At 43.7% G+C, this 20204-nt stretch overlaps 2 protein-coding genes across 21 annotated transcripts in view; one reads left to right on the forward strand and one right to left on the reverse strand.

The window, feature by feature from the left end:
• The window catches only part of MLH1 (mutL homolog 1), a 50252-nt gene extending 46327 nt beyond the window's left edge, over positions 1 to 3925 (forward strand). The window contains exons 16-19 of the mRNA XM_028168862.2: positions 808 to 972; positions 1542 to 1634; positions 1930 to 2043; positions 3615 to 3925. Of these exons, the coding sequence (XP_028024663.2) occupies positions 808 to 972; positions 1542 to 1634; positions 1930 to 2043; positions 3615 to 3782 (540 nt within the window). The 3' untranslated portion in view covers positions 3783 to 3925. The remainder of the gene's footprint in view (positions 1 to 807; positions 973 to 1541; positions 1635 to 1929; positions 2044 to 3614) is intronic.
• A 1323-nt stretch (positions 3926 to 5248) lies between these two features.
• Positions 5249 to 20204, reverse strand: part of LRRFIP2 (LRR binding FLII interacting protein 2) — a 124028-nt gene continuing 109072 nt past the window's right edge. For 14 of the 20 annotated variants that reach the window (XM_057554801.1, XM_057554798.1, XM_057554797.1 and 11 more), the window contains 7 exons: positions 17439 to 17540; positions 17028 to 17160; positions 15351 to 15400; positions 10308 to 10428; positions 7704 to 7783; positions 7008 to 7112; positions 5249 to 6580 (listed from right to left, as the gene is read on the reverse strand). In XM_057554801.1, coding sequence (XP_057410784.1) covers positions 6470 to 6580; positions 7008 to 7112; positions 7704 to 7783; positions 10308 to 10428; positions 15351 to 15400; positions 17028 to 17160; positions 17439 to 17540 — 702 coding nt within the window. In that variant the 3' untranslated portion in view covers positions 5249 to 6469. The other 6 variants (XM_057554808.1, XM_057554807.1, XM_057554816.1 and 3 more) reach the window with 3 other exon arrangements.

A 20204-nucleotide genomic window follows, 5' to 3' on the forward strand; every position in this document is an offset into this window, starting at 1 on the left:
TTGTTGAGTAGAATATTCTATAAATGGCAGGTGTATCAAGTTGATAGTGATGCTCAAATCTTTTGTATCCTGATTTTCTGTCTACTTGTTCTGTCAATTATTGGGGAAAGGATATTGAAGCCTCCATGTAATCGTGTCTATTTCTCTTTACAGTTCTGTTTTATCCTTCATATATTTTGAAGCTCTGTTATTGAGTGCATAAACATTTAGGATTGTTAGGTCTTTTTGTTAATTGACTCCTCTGTTATGAAAAAGTAAGAACAGTGTACTGTGGGTTTAAAATATGTAAAATGTATGACAACAGTTACAATGTCTGAAGGAGAGAAATGGAAGAAAATTTAGGCATCTTATTTTTCACAATAGATTACAGTCTTCTATCTAATCAGATGATTTACCTGAAATGTCATTCGATTTAACTTACTCTCCCTCCCCCTTGCTTTAGTTATGGGTAAGGCAGTAGGAAGAAATGAATGATCTGCTTAGTGTCTGCCTTGTGATTTTCTAGAAATAAGAAATTGGGGTCCTTAAAGCTACACAGAAGGAAAGTGCCGCCTCACGGCCTCACCTTTCCCACCTGTTCATCAGGTCTTTTTGTTGGTCACACCTTCTCTGTTGAAATGGCCATTGGTGAGGAAGAGGATGAGCTTCTGTTGTGGATTTTCAGGTGTTTTCTTTGGGGGAACTGCGGAATGAGTGTTAGATTTGTCACTTCTCACCTGCTATTGTTGTGAAGATGGTTTTGTGGGAATTCAGGCTGCGTTTGGATGCCCTGTTATGCTCACCCCTAACGTTTTTGATCCTTCCTAGGAGCCAGCACCGCTCTTTGACCTCGCCATGCTTGCCTTAGATAGTCCTGAGAGTGGCTGGACAGAGGAAGATGGTCCCAAAGAAGGACTTGCCGAATACATTGTTGAGTTTCTGAAAAAGAAGGCTGAGATGCTTGCAGACTACTTCTCTTTGGAGATTGATGAGGTGGGTGACGGTCATTTTTATACCTCCATTGTATTCTTCAGATAAGAGTCAAGTTCTGTAGTTGGTCCAGGATCAGGACAAGAAGGCTGGGCCCCCTCTCAGAAGCAGCCTGTGACCTCTGTGACATCTTCACTCCCTATTTGCATTTCTAGGTTCCACAACTTTTATCATCCATTCGTGCACATTCCTGTCCCCAGGGTGCAGGACCCAGGCAGGAGGGAGAGCTGAATCCCACGGTCCCTGCAGGCCCCAGTGAAGGAGATGATGCTTTGCCACTCGCTCTCCTAAGAGGTTTCTTCCTCTTACCCCTTGATTTCTGGGGCCTTCCTTGATGTGTTCTTTGGTTGGTGAGCAGATCCAAAGAGAAGGTGGCTCTGCTACATGTCAGGACAGAAAGCTCCAAGTGCTTAGTTCTGCTGCTCCCAGTGCCCAGCCTGGTCAAGCACCTGGTTGCCCAGAACGGAAGGTCTGAGGACAAGACCTGTAGGAAGCACCAGGGAAAATTTGTTTAAACTAAACTGTAATGGCATGATTTCTTGTCCCCTGTCCTGGCCTTTTTCCACAAGCAGGAAGGAAACCTGGTTGGATTACCCCTTCTGATCGACAACTATGTGCCCCCCTTGGAGGGTCTGCCTATCTTCATTCTCCGACTGGCCACTGAGGCAAGTGATGGAGCCGGTCCTGATGACAGTCCTGTGGGTGTGTGAGTGTGTGTGGTGGGGGCGGGGAGGGCGCATGGCCCTGCTGTCGTCTGTAATGATGAAGAGGAAAAGGGTAGCACGGCTAAGGCCCCTCTCATCCCTGCCCACCCCAGCAATACTCAGCAGTTCCAACTTACAGCTTTAATGCCTAAAAAGTCACGTTTAGTTTTTAAGTCGTCTGTTATCTCCATTTAGAAATGAAATGTGTTTAAAGCACGTACCTATGTTAAGGTACTGAATTCTCTCTTTGGAGCAGGTGAACTGGGATGACGAAAAGGCATGTTTTGAAAGCCTCGGTAAAGAATGTGCGATGTTTTACTCCATCCGGAAGCAGTATGTGTCTGAGGAGTCGACCCTCTCGGGCCAGCAGGTATGAGGGTGCGCATTGGTGCCCGGGACTGGGCGCACAATCTTGCCCTCTCTAAATTCCTAGGATCCGCTGCATATAAGCTTCAAACACAGTGGTCAGCTCTTACGAGTTTTATTTCCTTCTAAAATATAGAAGGTACCTCCAGAGTGATCTCACTGTCAGATGTACAAACACAAGCCATCGCAGTGAGAAATGGGAAGTTTCAGGGCTAGTGGGTGGACTGTATCTCCCATTGTGAGCCCGGAAGTGTGTAGCCCCAGCCTTCAGGTTCTGGGCCAGTCTCCCCAGTCTCTTTTGGCTTGTGCCTCACTCTGCCTCTGACCACTGCTGTGCCAGGAGGACACGGCTGTACTTGGGTCAGGGCCCCAGCTCTTCTTACGGAAGGTCAGCCTGGGTTCCTCATGTTTCTGTCAGATGACAGTGCTCTTTCAATCCACAACTATTTCGGAGGGTTTGGCTGGGTGGGGGAGAGGGGACTGAAATACAGGAGTACCTCAGAGATTTTATTGGTTCCGTTTCAGACCACTGCAGTAAAACTAGTTGCACAAATTTTTGTTTCCCAGTGCATATAAAAGTTATGTTTATACTATATACTGTAGTCTGTTAAGCGTACAGTATAGCACTGTCTCTAAAAAGCCAGTGTATATACCCAAATTAAAAAATGCTGTTAGAAAAATGGAGCCAATAGGCTTGCTCAATGCAGGGTTGCCACAAACATTCAATTTGTGTTTAAAAAGAAAAGAAAAAAAGAAAAACCGCAACAGTCTGCAAAGTGCAGTAAAACGAGGCCTGCCTATAGTGTAAGAATGGAAGGGTAGGCACGTTATACACATAACTGTCTCGGTGATTGCTCCTGGTCCTCCTCCGAGATGACATGCTGTTGCTCCAGCTTCATGGGTGAGGAAACTAAGGGACAGTTTCAGCGGGTGCTCAAGGGTTCCCAGAGCCTGTGGGTGGTGGAGCGGAGATCCAGTCCCGCGTCGTGTTGGCCAAAGCCCCTGGAACCATCTCATTCCAATGGAGGCGGCAAGATAGCACACTTACCAAACTGTGCTGAGAGCATCCCGTTTGATTGGAAACACTGACTTCAAGGTGAGGAAGGATGGATGGGAAAGAACATTTTCTTGTACATGAGGCAGCTAAGGCTTAGATGTAGGAGGGGAAGGGTGGAGTAAAATAATCCTCATTTATTTTTTTCTTTTCTTACCTGTGGAGCTTTTTGGGAAACAGAACTACATTGAGACTCCAAATTTAGTGGTAATTACGGAATGTACTTCCTACTACTGCCATCCAGACTTTATGTTAGATCCTGCTACGGTAAATACACTCTCCCTGAATGGAAACAGCTTCCACGGGAGGAAGCGTCACGAGAGCCATGACTGATTCTTTTCCTCCATCTCATCTCTCTGCTCAGGCCTGTAGGATCCCTGAGAGGCTGGCCTAGAAAAGATACTTCACAAGCATTAGATCACACAGCCCATTATAAGCCACCAAGACTCTCCAGGCCCAGTGCACATCAGCCAGGAAACCAGTGTAGACTGGGATGTGAACATCTAACATGTCTCTTTCAGAGTGAAGTGCCCAGCTCTACTCCAAACCCCTGGAAGTGGACTGTGGAGCATGTCGTCTATAAAGCCTTCCGTTCACACCTTCTGCCTCCGAAACATTTCACAGAAGACGGAAACATCCTGCAGCTTGCTAATCTGCCCGATCTATATAAAGTCTTCGAGAGGTGTTAACTATGGCCATCTATGGCCTCTGGGATGGGTCGTTCTTCCTCTGTATCCTGACGTTGGTAGGTTGAACTCACACTTGCATTTTAACTAGTAGCACTCCTTCATGCATGGTGGATTGACTAAATAAATAGTCAAATTTGTTCTAACATGGTTTTTTATTTAATTTCATTACACTTGAAATTTTCCTAGATCCATCTTCACCTAGTGTATACTGATTGTGTTGAAGAATCCCAAAAGGAGTTTGAAAGCCTCCTGGATGTCTGATAAGAATTCTAACAGGGCCTTAAAGACTTTATAGATCATGCGTTGATTCAATTCTTTCGGTGTTCTGGTGAATTTCTAATATCAGGTGATAAATATAATGTTGGTTCAGGTGCCTTTTTAAAAGAGGTCCTGAACCTATAAGAGGTGCTGATGACATTGTCAATTCAGCTTTCTACAGAGTCACTCTATTAGTACCTTCAGTAACCAAAGCTAATTAATTTATTCTTAATTTTAAAACTTGAAGAAAATAGTTCTTATCCAGTCCAAAACAGGCATGAGTTTTTAAGTTAGCTCACTTTGTTAATGGCTATCAATACTACCAGCTTATGATAAAGGAATTTCTAGGTATTCTTGCTTGAAGGGTATTGTAAAAATACAAACTGAAACTGTAAGTACCGTTAAAATAAGCTACCTTAATATTAGCCTGCATTAATAGAAATGTGCAGTCAGCACAGGGAGGAAGAATGCCTATAGTTTTGAGGTAAAGTCCAGATTACAAGGCTCAGTGAAGAAAGTTCTGTGGAAAAGAACAGAAGAGTCTATTTTATGAGAAGTGGAACCATTCCATTTGGAAAAGACTGGGACAACAAAACAGCTCCAGGAGGAGCACAGGCTGAGTGACCGTGGGTGGAGAGGAAGAGGGATTTCCAAGGCCTCAAGAGGTGGACTACACGATGTTTTGGTTCCAGGTATGTATGGGATTCTAGGATGAATCTGCATTTCAGAACATGCCTCCTCACTGCCCACTCCCACACATCAACTGAAAGAAAACTTATAGGAAATCATCTCAAAATATGGAAACCAATTTCCTGAATTATTTTATTTTTTAAAATAAACATTTTATTTATTTATTTTTGGCTGTGTTGGGTCTTCGTTGCTGCGTGTAGGCTTTCGCTAGTTGCAGCAAGCGGGGGCTACTCTTCGTTGAGGTGCGTGGGCTTCTCCTTGCGGTGGCTTCTCTTGTTGCAGAACATGGGCTCTAGGTGCGTGGGCTTCAGTAGTTGTGGCACGCGGGCTCTAGAGCACAGGCTTAGTAGTTCTGGCGCACGGGCTTAGGTGCTCTGCGGTATGTGGGATTTTCCCAGACCAGGGCTCAAACCCGTGTCCCCTGCATTGGCAGGCGGATTCTTAACCACTGCGCCACCAGGGAAGCCCCTGGTTTCCATGTTTTAAACACAAAGAGCTAATTATTCTAAAGAAGGGAATAATTATTAGAGATTTTATTCATATTTAAGTTAACTTTATTACCTAGTTTCAAGTCTAATTTTATCTTATGTGGCCTTAATTCATTAGACTTTCCCCCATATTTTTTCCGTGTAAACACACTGAAGATACAATAATCATTTCCATAAAACCACCTCAATTCTGAGAGCAAAAGAGAATCACAAATACTGTAACATGGCTACGACTCGATGATAAAATCCTCTTAAACTGGGTGCCTTTAAAGATGAAACTGAAGTTCTTAAAAGAAATTCTATATTCCAGATTATTTTTCTTTAAGGAGATTATTTTAAGGAGAGAAAAGAGGGGCGAGCTAGGAGGGCATGATTGCCAATGACTAGTTTTAAAGGCTCCTCTAAGAAAATGAATGTGTCAGTAGCCAACTGTAGTCAGCAAAAGGGTGTATTTAATAGAATCTTCAGGCCGACTTCCCACCTGCCTGGCCTGGCCTGCCCTCCCTCCCTCATCGGGCTGGTCTGAGGTTTCATTCCACAGATGAGCAGCAGATGAAATACTTTACAAGATACAGCACAGTTGATGTGAAGACCAAGGACCCTACTCTTACTTTAAGAGTACAGGCCTTGGACTTCCCCTGCCCCATGCAATAAAGCAAGTTTTATATACACTCCCCGTATCTTTTTCTAAGTTTCTTATATAAATTTAAATATCTTACAAAAAAAAGGCTTTTTCCTCCAAACATATAAATTTGAGTGAAACATATATTCCCCACCTGTGAACTTGTTTCTTCACTAAAATATAAATGCTACCTGATATTAAGGGTAAATGTCTTTTGACCACTGGAGATCACTGACGTCTGAATTGCACTGTGGAGAAGGCACTTGTGTTTTCTGAGGTCTCCAGGAAGTACCTCGGTGAGCGCTGAATCGCTGTCCTCCAGAACCCGTGCCAAAGCCTCCGAGTGCCCAGTCACTGAGGCAGCTGGGGAAAAATGGTGAGTAAACTTGATTCTAAAATTATGGAAATAAAAAATAATAACGGCATGGACCAGTTCTTAGTCTAGAATCAAACTACCAACAAAATCCAAAGTGTTCATTCATGAAGATTCAAACCTGTTTCATTCTCTCATAAATTATAAAATACAAAGGTGGCTATTTTAACGACAAAGCTCAAACAGTCCTGAAAGGGGTTTGAGTGGACGAAAGATCAGTCCTTCCGGGCGGGGCCCGGGCTGCAGGGCAGCCTCCCTATTGCTGGGCCAGCAGTGCTGTCCTGTTGGCCTTCATCTTCTCCAGCCGCTTGGCCAGGTGGCTGTTGGTCATCTCCATCTCCTCGATCTTGTCCAGTGCTGTTCGTAACTGGAGACAGGAAGAGCTCGGTCACTTCACATGGTCAAAAACGAAACCCAGCGCTACTCTCCTCTCCAGTTTCTGGGAAGTGGAAGAAGCACTGCCCGCGATCCTGCAGTTGCACTGTTTTTCAGGCAGCCAGAGGTGTTAACCAACGGTGCTGAACATTAATCACAGAGAGGACATGGAGAAGCTGGAGAAACAGACCTCATCTAAAACAAAAATAAAAACTCTTTTTCTTATTATCTAACTGACCAAAACATAAAAGTAAATGGCAGTCACCGTGTAGGTCAGAAACCAACACAGAACAGTGACTCCACTGCTGTTTCCACTAAGATTGGAGCCGGGATTAAATTCCTTGTGCAGCAAAGAATTTATCTCCAAAGGATTTTTTTTTTTAGGAACATATTCCAAGAAGCATGATAAAAGCAAGTACCTCTCGTTGTAGCTTCCTCTTTTCTGCTTTCAGTTCATCCTCGACTTTCTCCGCATTCTCAGCAGCGGTTTTATATCTCAGCACCTGTCCCTCCAGGCGGCTGATCTGTAAATATGAGAACACAGGCCTCTGGTGCTGGCACTAGGAACCACCACTTTTTTGCAGCCAAGATGGAAATACAATGTCATGACAGATTTCAAGTAATCTAACACTAACAAGTCCCCTCAGGGTGAGTCAGAGGTCCTCTCAGAACTCAACTGCTATTTATACATCTAGAACTGTCCCTAGAGAGGATGACAGCTGTAGAGTCATTATAGGGCCAATTTCCCATGTTCAGTTTTATGACAACCATATTGTTTAAAAGCCCCAGTAACATCGCAGGAGGAGACTCCCCGATAGACTTTCTGAAATGTACAATAAGGGATTATGTTATAAACCACAGTCTTCTTGAAGGCTCTTGAAATAGCTACAAGAAACAGAATTATAGCTTCAGTCTCATTCATTCATAGAAAAGGCTGAAATGCCCTGTCAGGTGTTCTCTGCTGGCCTTTCCACTTTAGAGCTTTTATAGAGATCCAACTGCAAAGGCAGCTCAAAAAACCTAGGCATTCATGGGGTTAACCACTGAGCTGCAGGAAGCAGATGTGTTGTAAAAGGGACATAAATCACTTGGTACCATACACAAGAAGGACTTACACTTTGCTCCAAGGTGGTTATATCCTGTTCTGCTTTTGAAAGCTTAAACTTGTATTCACTAATTTGTCTGTTGGCATCTCCTAGAACAGAAGAGAATAATAAACCATCTCACAGAGGTGAAGGTGTGAACATGAGGCAGTGAGGCCCCCTGCAGCACAGGAGAGGACCGTGCAGAGGAAGAAGACAAAGCACAAACGCACACAGGCAACTGCGGTATCTCCTGCAGCGCAGGTTCTGGCGCATCTATGCTATGAGAAGCTCTAGCACTTGTGTTGCAACAGCATTTTAGAAGAAAATTCTCTCTTCACGCCATGATGTGTGCAGGTAGAGGTTTAAGCAAGGAGCCCTGTCAGCGCAGCAGGGCCCCTGCCAACCTTACCTGCAGCCCCATGGCCCAGGGAGCCTCTGTGCCCACGGGACGGGCCCCCCCCTCCGGTTTCCCTGCCCCCAGCCCTGCACCTTCTCATCTCCCCAGGTATCCTGCTCCCCTCACACACCAAGTGCCCTTTTCTCCCCACCTCTGATCTAAGTCTAACCAACCTTTAAGGTCCTGCTCAAGGTCCTGCTAAATTTTCACCTCCTTCATGACTCTCCTTAGTTAACTCTAGCTTCTCCTTCCTTTGTTGCATTTTTTTGGACTCTCTTTTATGACATCATGCTTTCCTAACATGATATAGGTATGTAAGGACAGGGGCCCTGTTTTAACTTCTTGAATCTACCTCTGTTTCTAGCCAAGTGCTTTGCACGTAATGTATGCTTAATATTTACTGAAATAAATGCTTTTCAGTAATATGTTGTGATAATGTGTTAAGGATAGAGGTATAAATCATTAGCTGTATATCTGACCTAAGAAGCAAACCATTTAAAATGAGAAGCTTAGAAATGCTGGGGGAGAAAAATTCCAGCAATCCAAATTTAACAAAAATCACTCTGAACTAATTACATTGTAATAGGAATCATATCATAAGGCTTGCAGGAGATAAACCAAATCTACCCTAAGAACTTTTCTACTTTTCCATAAAACTAAGGTTAAAACTACCTACATAATCTTTAATGCAAAAGGTTTTTCTAGTTGGATAATTACTGTCACCCTAAAAGTAATGTGGTTATAAAAGCCTCTCCCCAAAAGCCATCTCTGGTAGCGAAAAAGAACTACTCCCATTTCTGGGCCTAAAACTGAAGCTTTAGGATATTTTTTAATTCTTAACTCTAGCAACTTACTATCAAAATGTGCTGCTTCCTTCTCACCAAACCACTCATTCCTTCCTGTTTTCAAAAGTATAAATCCCTGGTCTCAGCCATTTATTTCATGCATGTTCTGAAATTCCATCCCCAAACACCATGCCTACAAGCCAAGGCAGCTGTCCAGAACTGAGAGTCACCAGGTTCCTGTCCCGGCCTCTGGCGCAGGGGAGCTGCCTGCTTCTGTCGCTACATGCCAGGCCCAGCCCAGCCCTGCCCGGCCCTGCTCTGCTCACCTGGGTCACAGCCCCACCCTGGTCACTCGGCCTGCCTGCCACAGACACCAGCTCTGTCGCGGTGCCTGCTCTGGGAAGATGTCACACATCAGTGTACACCCATTCCTCCTCAATATGATTCCTTTTGAATTTGCTGTTTTAGGCCAAACTCTTCCAAATCTGTGCACTGCCCTCTCTCTAAGACTGTTGGCGGCCACTGGACTGTTTTGGTTACTATTACAACCTCCTAACTAGTCAGCCTACCTTTTGTTATGCCCCTCTTTTCATCTACCCTCCACGCCAAATCGGTATTTCTAGAACAAAATATTTATCAGGAACTATCACAAGGGTTCCAACTGATATCCAATAGAGGAAATGATACTAATCTCAAAAGTTAATAGTAATAAGTTAGTTTTAATAAGCCTGGTCCAAAAAGGCTTGTCTGTTTGGCCTAACTCAGAATATTTAAATGAAAGGGCCATGGAATAACCAATATTTTAAAATAAGTTATCAGAAAAGCCTTATTCAAATTGGAAAAATAGAGTCTCCCCTGTGTGATTATACATTATCTAACTGTATACGAATGGCTGCTAAAATCTCCCCGCTGTGGGGATTACTGTGAATACTGTAGGCACTTTAAAATAATATGGGGTCAAAAGTAGAAAGGCAGAAAAACTGAAATAATTTGGGTAAACTGAGTAGGCTTACTTTGTGGCCTTGGTTTAAATTCCATCTAATAAAGATTAATTTGGGTTAACAAGACTACGTCTGGGAAAATTCTGAAACTACTCCAGAGTAGTTTGAGTTAGTTCCAAATATATCCCTCCAGTTATCTAAGATAAATTCCATAGAAAAACATGTCATTAGGAAGGGTGCTTACAGATGACCCGGGGATGTGGAAAAGGATAGTGTCATGATGTCACTATTTGCAAAATGTTCTAGAAATCACTTTGCCAAGAAGTGGGGAGAGCATTACCTCTCAGGCCTTGTCACCCCAGGAAGCACACAGCCTAGTAGAAACCTCTTCAGTTCCATGACTGACGAGGATGGCTTTTCTAGTCCAGCTGAGAACTAACCAGTCTTCAGAACCACAGGCTCTAACAGCCTGCTCACAACCACGCCCCGGGCGGCCCGGCCCCAGCCTTACTCTGCATTTCGATGAGCTGCAGGTCCGAGCCATTCTGCAGTCCCGCCAGGTCACCTGCTGTGCCATCGCTCCTGGAGCCCTTCTGCCGTTCCTCCTCCAACTGCAGCTTCAGTTTTCTAATCTGAAGAGGAAGGAAAGGCTTATCAGTCAGATCCAGTCTCTCAAATGAAACAGGTATTTGGCCTGGTGGCCACATCTTAGAATACGGCCACAAATCATTCATTCAGAAACTTTCCTGGAGTGCCTGCCATGGGGCACGCTGTGCTCAGGTGCTGGAGATCAGCTACGAACTGATTATCAAAAGGAGCAAGCTCCAGGACCAGGTGTCCCAGTTAAAACAGCTGTATTTTATTATTTGTGCAGGTCTGTGGAAAAGTACCTCTTAGGGATTTCTTTTTGTTATTTTTTATTAAAAAAGGAAAATTCATAGGCAGTTAGAGGTTTCTTGTTTAGAGTTAGGTTAAATAGTCTTATTTAGAAAAACTGTATACAGAAATAATTGGAAATATATTTTTGAGTTCGGCTACATAATCTACCTTATTTTACCCAAAGTAAAGGCCATTCATAGCAGCTTATTTATTAATAGCCCAAAACAAGAAACAACTGAAATGTCCATCAAGAGAAGGATAAGTAAATTGCGGTCGATTTATACAATGGAATTACTACTCAGCCAAAGAAGGGAACGTACTACTAATATGTGCAGCAACAAGGTGAATCTCAAAATGAGTATATGCTGCGTGAAAAACTCCAGAAAATGCAAACTGAAGGGACAAAAAGCAGATCGTCGGTTGCCTGGAGAGAGGGAGGGAGGTGGGAAGGGAAGGAAGGTTTACAAAGGGACACAGGAACTTTGGCGAAGTTATGGATATTTTCACCATCTTGATTGTGGTGATGGTTTCACAGGTATTGCTGTGGGTTAAACTGTCCCCCCAAAATTCGTATTTTGCAGTCCTAAGCCCCAGTAGCTCAGAATGTGACCTTATTTGGAAACAGTCACTGCAGAGGCACTTAGTTGAGATGAAGTTACACTGGAATAGAGTGGGCCCCTAGTCCAATATGACTGGTGTCCTTATAAGAAGAATGCCACATGAAGAGACAGGCACAGAGGGAAGATGTGCTAAGACAGAGAATGTCATCTACAAGCCAAGGGACCCCAAAGATGGCCAGCAAAATGCCAGAAGCTAGAAGAGAGGCCTGGAACTGACTTCCCATCACAGGCCTCAGAAGGAACCCACACTGCTGACACAGGGCTTCTGACCTCCAGACTGTGAGGTGAGAGGACATTCTGTTCTTCTATGCCACCCTGTTTGTGGTGCTTTGTTATGGCGGCCCTTGGAAACTAATATAGGTATGTACATCTGTACACTTTTAAGTATGTGCAGCTTACTTTATGCCAGTTATAACCTAATAAAGGTTTTCTTTTTATAATTTACAAAATAAACTAAAAAATAAAATGAGGGACTTTGGGTTGGGAAAAAAGAAGGCCCAGTTGGAGACAAGAGCCTCACATGTGGAAAATAAGATTAGACGGACAGAAATGAACTGCATGCTGAGGCCTCTGGTCCACCCTCAGTTCCCAAACTGCACACAGCTAGGACTGTAGCTCAGGCACAGGACGGGATCTCTCTCTTTAGAACTCTGACTAGCCTAAAATAAAAGACCAACATAACCACATCTAAGGTTCCCAGTAAGACACCCAGCCACATCAAGCTTCACAGAAGCTTGGACGAGCCCTACCCACAAGCTCAGAGCTGCCCACCAGCTTTTTAGTCCTCTACTTTTAAACTGAAGACCAACTAAATGTACATAAAAGAACATCTGGAAGGAAACAAACTATGCAGATAGAAAAAAAGAACCAGGAAGCAAACCAACCAGCCTATCAATACCCTCTGAGATAAGTGAAAACATCTGCATCCTTGAAATGACTGCAGAAATAGAAACTCAATAAAAATGCGAAGATAAAGTTGAGGATATCTTTCAGAAAGCAGAACAAATGAGATGAAAAGGGATGGAAAAACAGGAGAGAAACAATAAGAATATCTGTCCCGAGGTCTAATCCCCCTCGCCACCCCCAAATCAGAAATCAAAGTCGTGTTTCTCCAAATGCCTACAACTCTTTATCATCAGAGATGCAGGAAGGAGCACAAATCAGAGCAAGTCTGTCCTCTCCTACAGGGGGCCACCTCCGGACCAAGACCAAGCGTCCCCACGCCTCCTGCGTCCTTCATCATCAGGGGTCAAAGGTGAGTGCGTGCTCAGAGTTCCAGGTGGCTTCCCCAGCTGTCCTCGGCTCCATCCACAGGGGTCAAAGGGAAAGCTCAGCACTGGGACCAGGTCTGCCCCTCCCCTGATGGAGAAAGAGCGAGCTCGGCACTGGGACTAAATCTGTGCTTCCCAGACAACTCTGCCCTTTCAACCACGACATCACTGTCTGCCTCGGGTCAACTGGGACTAATCTCATCATCCCCATCATTCCTGTTCTATCATTCCTGTTCAATGTCCATCTCGAAAAGGCTTGTCCTCCCTTTTCCTGCACTCCTTCCCAAAAGGCCCGGTATAAGCCCTACTCTGTCTTCATCTCCTAACCTTTCCCAAAGCCTGACACTCTTGCACTGCACCCTCTGGACTATCCTCCATCCTCTCTGTGCATCCCCGTTACCCCGTCCTGTGCTCTAATAGAGACCTGCCCTCCCCTGAGGGGCCTGCTTCCTCTGCAGCCTGGCAGTCCTTTCAGCCCTCCTCTCACTGAGCCTGAGAATGGATCAGGTGTCTTCTTGCGTTCCTTGCTGTTACAAACTCTTCTCCCTCTAGCCTCCCTGAATTCCTAATGCAGTTCCTAATCGCATCGCTTCAGATTATAAGTACTAACCCCCCTCATCACTGCCATCTCCCTACTCTTTCGTCACCATTTTAGCTGCTAACTCACATGCTCTCCAGGCTACTCCTGCCTTAATTGTTGGCAAATTCAAAATACGTCTAAGTAGGATCTCTCCTACAACGGATCTCTAGTTTCTGGAGCAAGGATCTTGCCACCTATCCCACCTTGCCCTCAGCCTCTCGCTCCCACCGTCATATACCAGATCTCACCACTAGACAACAGCAGTCCCTACCGAATTCAGTGCCATGTATCTTCTCTCTAACCACTACTCTTGATCTTTCCAGCTCATTCTCTCTGGACCCAACTCCAAAAATCCTTCAACCCCACTGGCACCTATAGTCCACTTTTTCCATCTTCTCTCTGCTGTGCCTTGATGTCTTCCTGGATTTCCCTCAAACCTCCTTACCCAGTTTAATCTCCAGGTCCATCATCGTCACTCTCTCGCACAAGCCCTCACCTCCTCTGCCCTATTATGCTCACCTGGTAAAATCTCTCTACCCACTCCATGCCTATATCTATGCAGCTACATGTGCCTGGAGAAACACACACAATAAATGCATTCATGCAAAACTCCAAACCAAATCACTGAAATCTCAGAACCCTAGGGAGAAAGGAGAGTATGGTACAAGCTGCCAGAGAGGGAAAAACGGGTCATAGACAAAAGATCAAAAATCAAAATGTCCTTGAAATTCTCAGTAGCCGTGCAGGAAGCCAGAAGACAATGAAGCAATTTATTAAAAAAAAAAAAGAAAAAAGTTCTGAAGAACCTAGGGGCAGGACAGGAATAAAGATGCAGATGTAGAGAATGGACTTGAGGACACTGGGAGGGGGAAGGGTAAGCTGGGATGAAGTGAGAGAGTGGCATGGACATATATACACTACCAAATGTAAAATAGCTAGTGGGAAGCAGCTGCATAGCACAGGGAGATCAGCTCGGTGCTGTGTGACCACCTAGAGGGGTGGGATAGGGAGGGTGGGAGGGAGACACAAGAGGGAGGGGATACGGGGATATATGTATATGTATAGCTGATTCACTTTGTTATAAAGCAGAAACTAACACACCATTGTAAAGCAATTGTACTCCAATAAAGTTAAAAAAAAAAAAGAATGAAAATGATTACAACGAGGAATTCTATAACCCCATCAAACTGTTAATCAAGTAAGAGGAGAAAATGAAGACATTTCAAACCTGCAAAGTTAAGAAAAATTTACAGCCCCAAAACTCTTTCCTCAGGAAGCTACTGGGGGATGTACCAGAATAAGAGAATGGACACAGAAGGAGGGAGGCATGAGATGCTGCTCCTGCCTGGAGCACAGGCAAAGGAAACTCTAGATGATGGTGAAAGGTGGTCATGTCTCTGTCCGGGGGGAGCGAGCCTCTAAGTTCACAAGGGGTGAGTCAGATGCACCAAGAACCAAAAGAGATGGAACTGAGGGAATACTTGATGCATCTGAAAACACCAAGAGTGGACTGAAACGACTATTGGAGAGTCTGCAGCTAGATTAGTAACAAATACATAGGAAACCAAGCAAATGACAAGAAAAACCACAATACTAACTTCAGGCTAACTAAGGAGCTGTGAAGGAGATGAATCCTAGAATGCTCCATGGCTCCACTGTGAGCAGTGTTTACAGAGTCCTGATAATGTAAACAGACTGGAATCTCACTGCTCCTTTATTAGGAGGATGTGGGGGTGGAAAGCATACATGTGAGTGGTAGGGAGAGGGGATGAAGGAAAGATAAATCCTTATGTCCCACAGAGGGATGTCAACAGAGCAGCCTTAAACAGAACAATCAAGAAGCAACATAAGCATGTCATATAGAAGCATACAAGGGCGGTACACACCCCAAGAATCAGCTAAAGGAACCAAACGGGATGGTCGGGGCTGGAGGCGGGGAGAGGGCAGGGTAGGGCACTTCTGTCTTCAGGACAGGCTTTTAGAACTATCTGACTCCTTAAACTTCGTGTCCTGTAATTTTTTTTTTTAAAGAACAGGAGACAACAAAGATGAATTTATCTTTTTATCCTTCAACTCTTACTTGAGCAGTGATGTTTGAAACAAGCACATTTCTTTCTAGTGTACATTTTAGTTTGCTAACATTTTACCATATGATTTAGTCAGTTACAATTAACATCCCCTTCCAATGAGAAGAATACCTTTACCTGTGATAGTAGCTCTTCCTTTTCTCCAGCAAGTTTTCGTAGCCTTACATCTAAAACAAATGAAAAATTTGTAATGTTGTAATATATAACAATTTAAAATAATTCTTCAAATTCACAAACAGCAAACATTATCTGATAAACAGTTCATAGCTCTGAATATCAAGACATGAAGGCTTTAATGGTGAAAGGAAAAGTACTTAATTATTCAACACATATTTCCACACAACTGATATTTATCAGGGCACTAAATACAACATTTGCTCCCAAGAGCAGTGATTTTCCATCAGAAGACAAAACGAAGTACAAAGATCATTTCCTTGTTTCAAAAATTTGCAAGTTTTACCAGTAGATAGACAACTCGAAGCCAAGGGTACTCCCACAGGCTCTTAAGCCCTTAGCAGGAGAAAACAAACTATGGGAGAGAAGGCAGGGGCTAAGAATGGGCCTGAGAGGGGTGCTGGAGCAAAGAAAACAGAGGAACACAATGATGGAAGAAGCAGAGGCCCACAAAGCTAGTTGGGGGAGGGAAGGGGACCAACTCTAAGATGTGGGCCGTCAAGAGCCATCTGAGGCTTGGTAGCAGGATTGCTAGGGCTCGCTCCTGGCCTGAGGGGAGGGCTGCTTCTTCCCAACATGCATTAAAATAGGCCCCTTGGACTGAGGGGACACCTACAGATGAGTTTTTTACAAAAGCACCTGAGACCCAGCCAGCACTCCCCACAATCCACCAAGGTCATGGCCAAATGTTTCGGCACCTCCCATCAGGCAGAGAAAACCATCTGAGCTGCCCGTGGCTGTACACTCAGTCTATTCCCCACGGCAGCTCTCACTCACCTCGCCGGCATCCTCTGCTTTATCAAAGTTCTCGACAGTTACACTTCCAGAATTCTGTACGTTAGAGAATGTGCCCTTAAAACGTTTTGTGGCTGCCCGCCCCCCTTTATATTATAGTATATCTATTCTTCTAGGAAACCTACATATATATGAAAATAAGACAAAGAAGAAAAAAAGATAATTTTTTAATAGAAAAGTGAGCTGGTGATACAGTATCTACTTGTGCCATTCTTCTTCTCTAGAATAGGAATCTTAGTGGAGGCAATAGATGGGCATCTGAGTGGTTTCCTGAGACAGGTGTCATTAGGTTCTCAAGGGGTCAAATTTAAGAGGCTTAGCCCTTAAGAGGCTCAGAAGCCCTGCTCTGGAATAACACTCCTCTGATATCTTCTTGGTCGTCTGTTTGTTGCCTTAAGAAATGCAGTGGCAAAGAGCTACAGAATCCTGGCATGAGTAGCAGAACAGAAAACCAGATGCTCCAGGAAGAAGAAACTTACACATACTCTGGAAGCTGTCGACCAGCCCACTGGTTCCCCCGGACGGATGTGCTGGATTATCTCTTTGCAGAAGGTTATATTTAAGTGAAAAAGCAACATGTATACACCCACAGTGCTTCCAACCAGGGGCCTTACAGTTACACTTACTGCCTGTCAATGACCCCAATGCTGGTTTCCCAAGGTCAAGGATGTCTGAAGACAGTGTGCCCAGATTTCTTCCTGTTAGGGATCTAGATAAGGCTCAGACAGCCCTGGTGTGTTTTTGTTTTCCAAGAGAGGATGTAAACAAGCTGGAAGTCCAAAAGGACAGCATTAATCCAAGTCAATTCAGAGGCCGGTGTCTTACCCAGTGGCCCTTCTCCTGCCGACTCCAAGACCTGAGCGGCTTCCTGAGACACAACAGTGATGGCTCCGACCACTGGCTCCTGATGGACGTCGCCGTTGGGAGTGCCGTCGGGGATGATGACTAAGCCATGTTTCTGCGGAGAGGAAGAAACCCACCATCACAAAAAACGGCCCCCAGGGAAGGAGGACACGGCAGTGAGGCGACTGACCCTGCGACAACACATGCCTGCCACGGGAACACCTGGTCAGCACTAGCTACACGGAGTCTAGCTCTGCAGAGACAGGACTCACACCTACCAAATCTGGGCGGAGGAGTGAACACTGTGCTTTGTATTCAGGCTGGAAAGAGGACAGGACGGAAGGAAGGAGGAACAAAGCAGTGAGGGCCTGGCGCGTGGGGGAGCTCACGTACCTCTCCCGTCTCCATTGCTGCCTTCAGCTCGGCCAGCTCCTCTCTGAGCGAGTCCCGCTCACTCCTAAGGCAGCCAATGTATTCTTTCTGTTTCTCTAGGGCCTGGTTTAGACAGGGTAGCAAGAGAAAGAACGGCACAGAAAAAGCAAGTGAAAGGTAGCAGAGAAGTACCTAATTCAAATTCAAAAAAGATAAAGGCATAGGAGACAAGGAAGCATTAAAAGCTTTGGAAACAAGCAGTTAGATATGGGAGGAAATACACAGTTATACGGGTATCTATCTCCAGAAGAAAGTTTTAATAGTAAGTGGTTAATCGTGCATAAATTTGGCAAAACATGCTTATCACATCAGGCAAGAAAACAAATCTTTCTTTTTCAGTCAAGAAAAGGAAGTGAAGACAGTAGTAATACTAAAATAAAGTCTTCCTTACAAACCTCCTAAGTACATGTTTGTTTGGTAGACCAAAAAACCCACGTTTCATGTTAAAATATATTCAAGAATATACTTGATTTTTAAAAAAATAAAAATTAGTTCTGGAGGAAAACAACCAGTATATATACAAGGTATTTTAATTAAATACTGGCCATAGTAATTGTTCTCCAAGTAGTATGGTAAAATATTCCTCAGATACCACTTAATTAAAGATAGCTAATCTCCCCCACAAAATTCTCAAGGATCTGTTTTTTGTTAATTTAATTAACAAAATAATAACTAAGGGTTATTTGGTTTTCTGATATACCTTCAAAATGTGAAAAACCAAAATAAAATACTGACAAAATAAATACAGCCCACCTATGGCAGGTAGCAGAATATGGGTTTGGAATCAGGACGTTGAGTCCTGGCACCTATTAACTGACCTACGCCTCAGTTTCCTCACTGGAAAAGGGGATAATAACAGCAGCATCCTATGGGCACAGGCTGAAAGGAGTACTCAGTGTCAAGCACCCTGCCTGCAGTGTGTAAGATGCAAGCAAGGCTTAGGAAAAGCCAGACTGGGTTCCATTTTTCCCACCATTGCCTAAATCTCACACTGTCAGAGCTCAGGACAGCGATGCAGAAGCAGGAACACACGTTTGGTCAACAATGACATATTGTTACTCTATGTAATAAAATACCCCATACTTCAGAACCCACCCAGGATAAGCAGTCTGTGCAGGTATCTGACAGCTGGGCTATTTGAAAAAGCCTTTCTCTGCACATTTGTTCCTATATTTAATGTTTTCTACCAGCATTCCCATTAATCCAAGAAGTTAAACTACAACGGGTAACTTTCGTCTTGGTTTACAGTTTAGAAGTGGGCTAACTGCTTAGTTACTGACTGCTGAATAGCTGGACAACTTTTTAAATCATTATAATCCTATTTTCCAACCAATAAGTAAATACTGGATGATAGCAACTGCCATTTGTGTAGCTCCAGGTGTTAAATATACATATAATTTCTCTCATATATTTTTAATTTAATTTCTCCCTTATATACCCTGTACTTTCCTTATGCCCATTTCACAGATCAGAAAACTGAGGTTCAGAGAGGCTACGTTTTTACCCAAAGTCACAGTAACTGGTAAAGCCAGCAAATGAATCCAGTTCTTTTTGGTTCCAAAGCCCTTGCATACTCTTTATCTATCGGCGCCCCATGAAGACCACAATTATGTTCCCTTACTATCATCCCAGATAGTACTGGAAAAGTAGTTCACAGGGCAAGTCCTATTCCTTACCTGCCCAAACTGCAACATGAACATCTAACTTCCTTTCAACAATTTACATTCATACTATGTGTCTAGAGTCTGTGTGTAAGTTAACAATCTGCGTTTCTAGCACCATAAGGCATTTACTCTACCACTCCAAGCTAATATTAACACTCCATTACATTACTAGCAAGTGTAACATTAGGACAACAAAGCCCAAGCAATACTCTCCCATCTACTGACAGCCACTCTCATCTCTGCTGCGTTGGCTATTTTGGGTTATGGTATCTGTGTACATAGTCGTGCCATGCGTCACCACACGTAACTGGGTCAGCAACCACTGTCACAACATGCTCTGTAGAAACACCACTGGAGATAAAAGACCCGTTAGGAACAGACCAATTTGAAACTCAGAATTCTACCAAATGCTAGTACATGCCATTTGTTCCTCTTCCCAATCTTATAGCAGATTTTATCTTTACTTTTGGACTTTTAAATTTCATCTTCCCATAATTATGGATGGGAAAATAAAATACATCCTGCAAATCCTTCCATTTCACCACAAAGTTTGAAGACTACTAAAGTACCTTATAATTGGACCAAATGTATTCACACTGGATCTGAAATCCTCTGTATTACCTGACCATATAATCACTACCCTTGTGTTTGTATTCCATAATTGTTCCTACAGATTTTTTTTTAGGGTAAAAAGTACATGCTTGTGGAGATCTAAATAATTCTTTACCCCTGACCTAACCTCAAATTCTAGTGTCAAGAAGCCTGAAAGGCTGAACTTTTGCACAACAGGTTATAATTATATACAGGCACAAATATCTTTAGTCAGAATGGGAGTGAGCCTTATGCTGGGCTATAGGGATACACAAGCCCTTCATATGTACTGATTATACACATGACCACTGGGTGCTCAGAACTACACTGGTGCTAGAGGTACGACCACTAGGATCAATGAGAGAACTAAAGAAAACTGAACTTTAATATGAGAATAATGGCCATGTTCCTTCATGGAGTTACTAAATTTAAATCTTGACAATGAAGCTAGAGACAAATGATAGGTAGTCAC

This window comes from Balaenoptera acutorostrata, chromosome 10 (assembly GCF_949987535.1).
Source record: "Balaenoptera acutorostrata chromosome 10, mBalAcu1.1, whole genome shotgun sequence".
NCBI classification, from domain to species: domain Eukaryota; kingdom Metazoa; phylum Chordata; class Mammalia; order Artiodactyla; family Balaenopteridae; genus Balaenoptera; species Balaenoptera acutorostrata.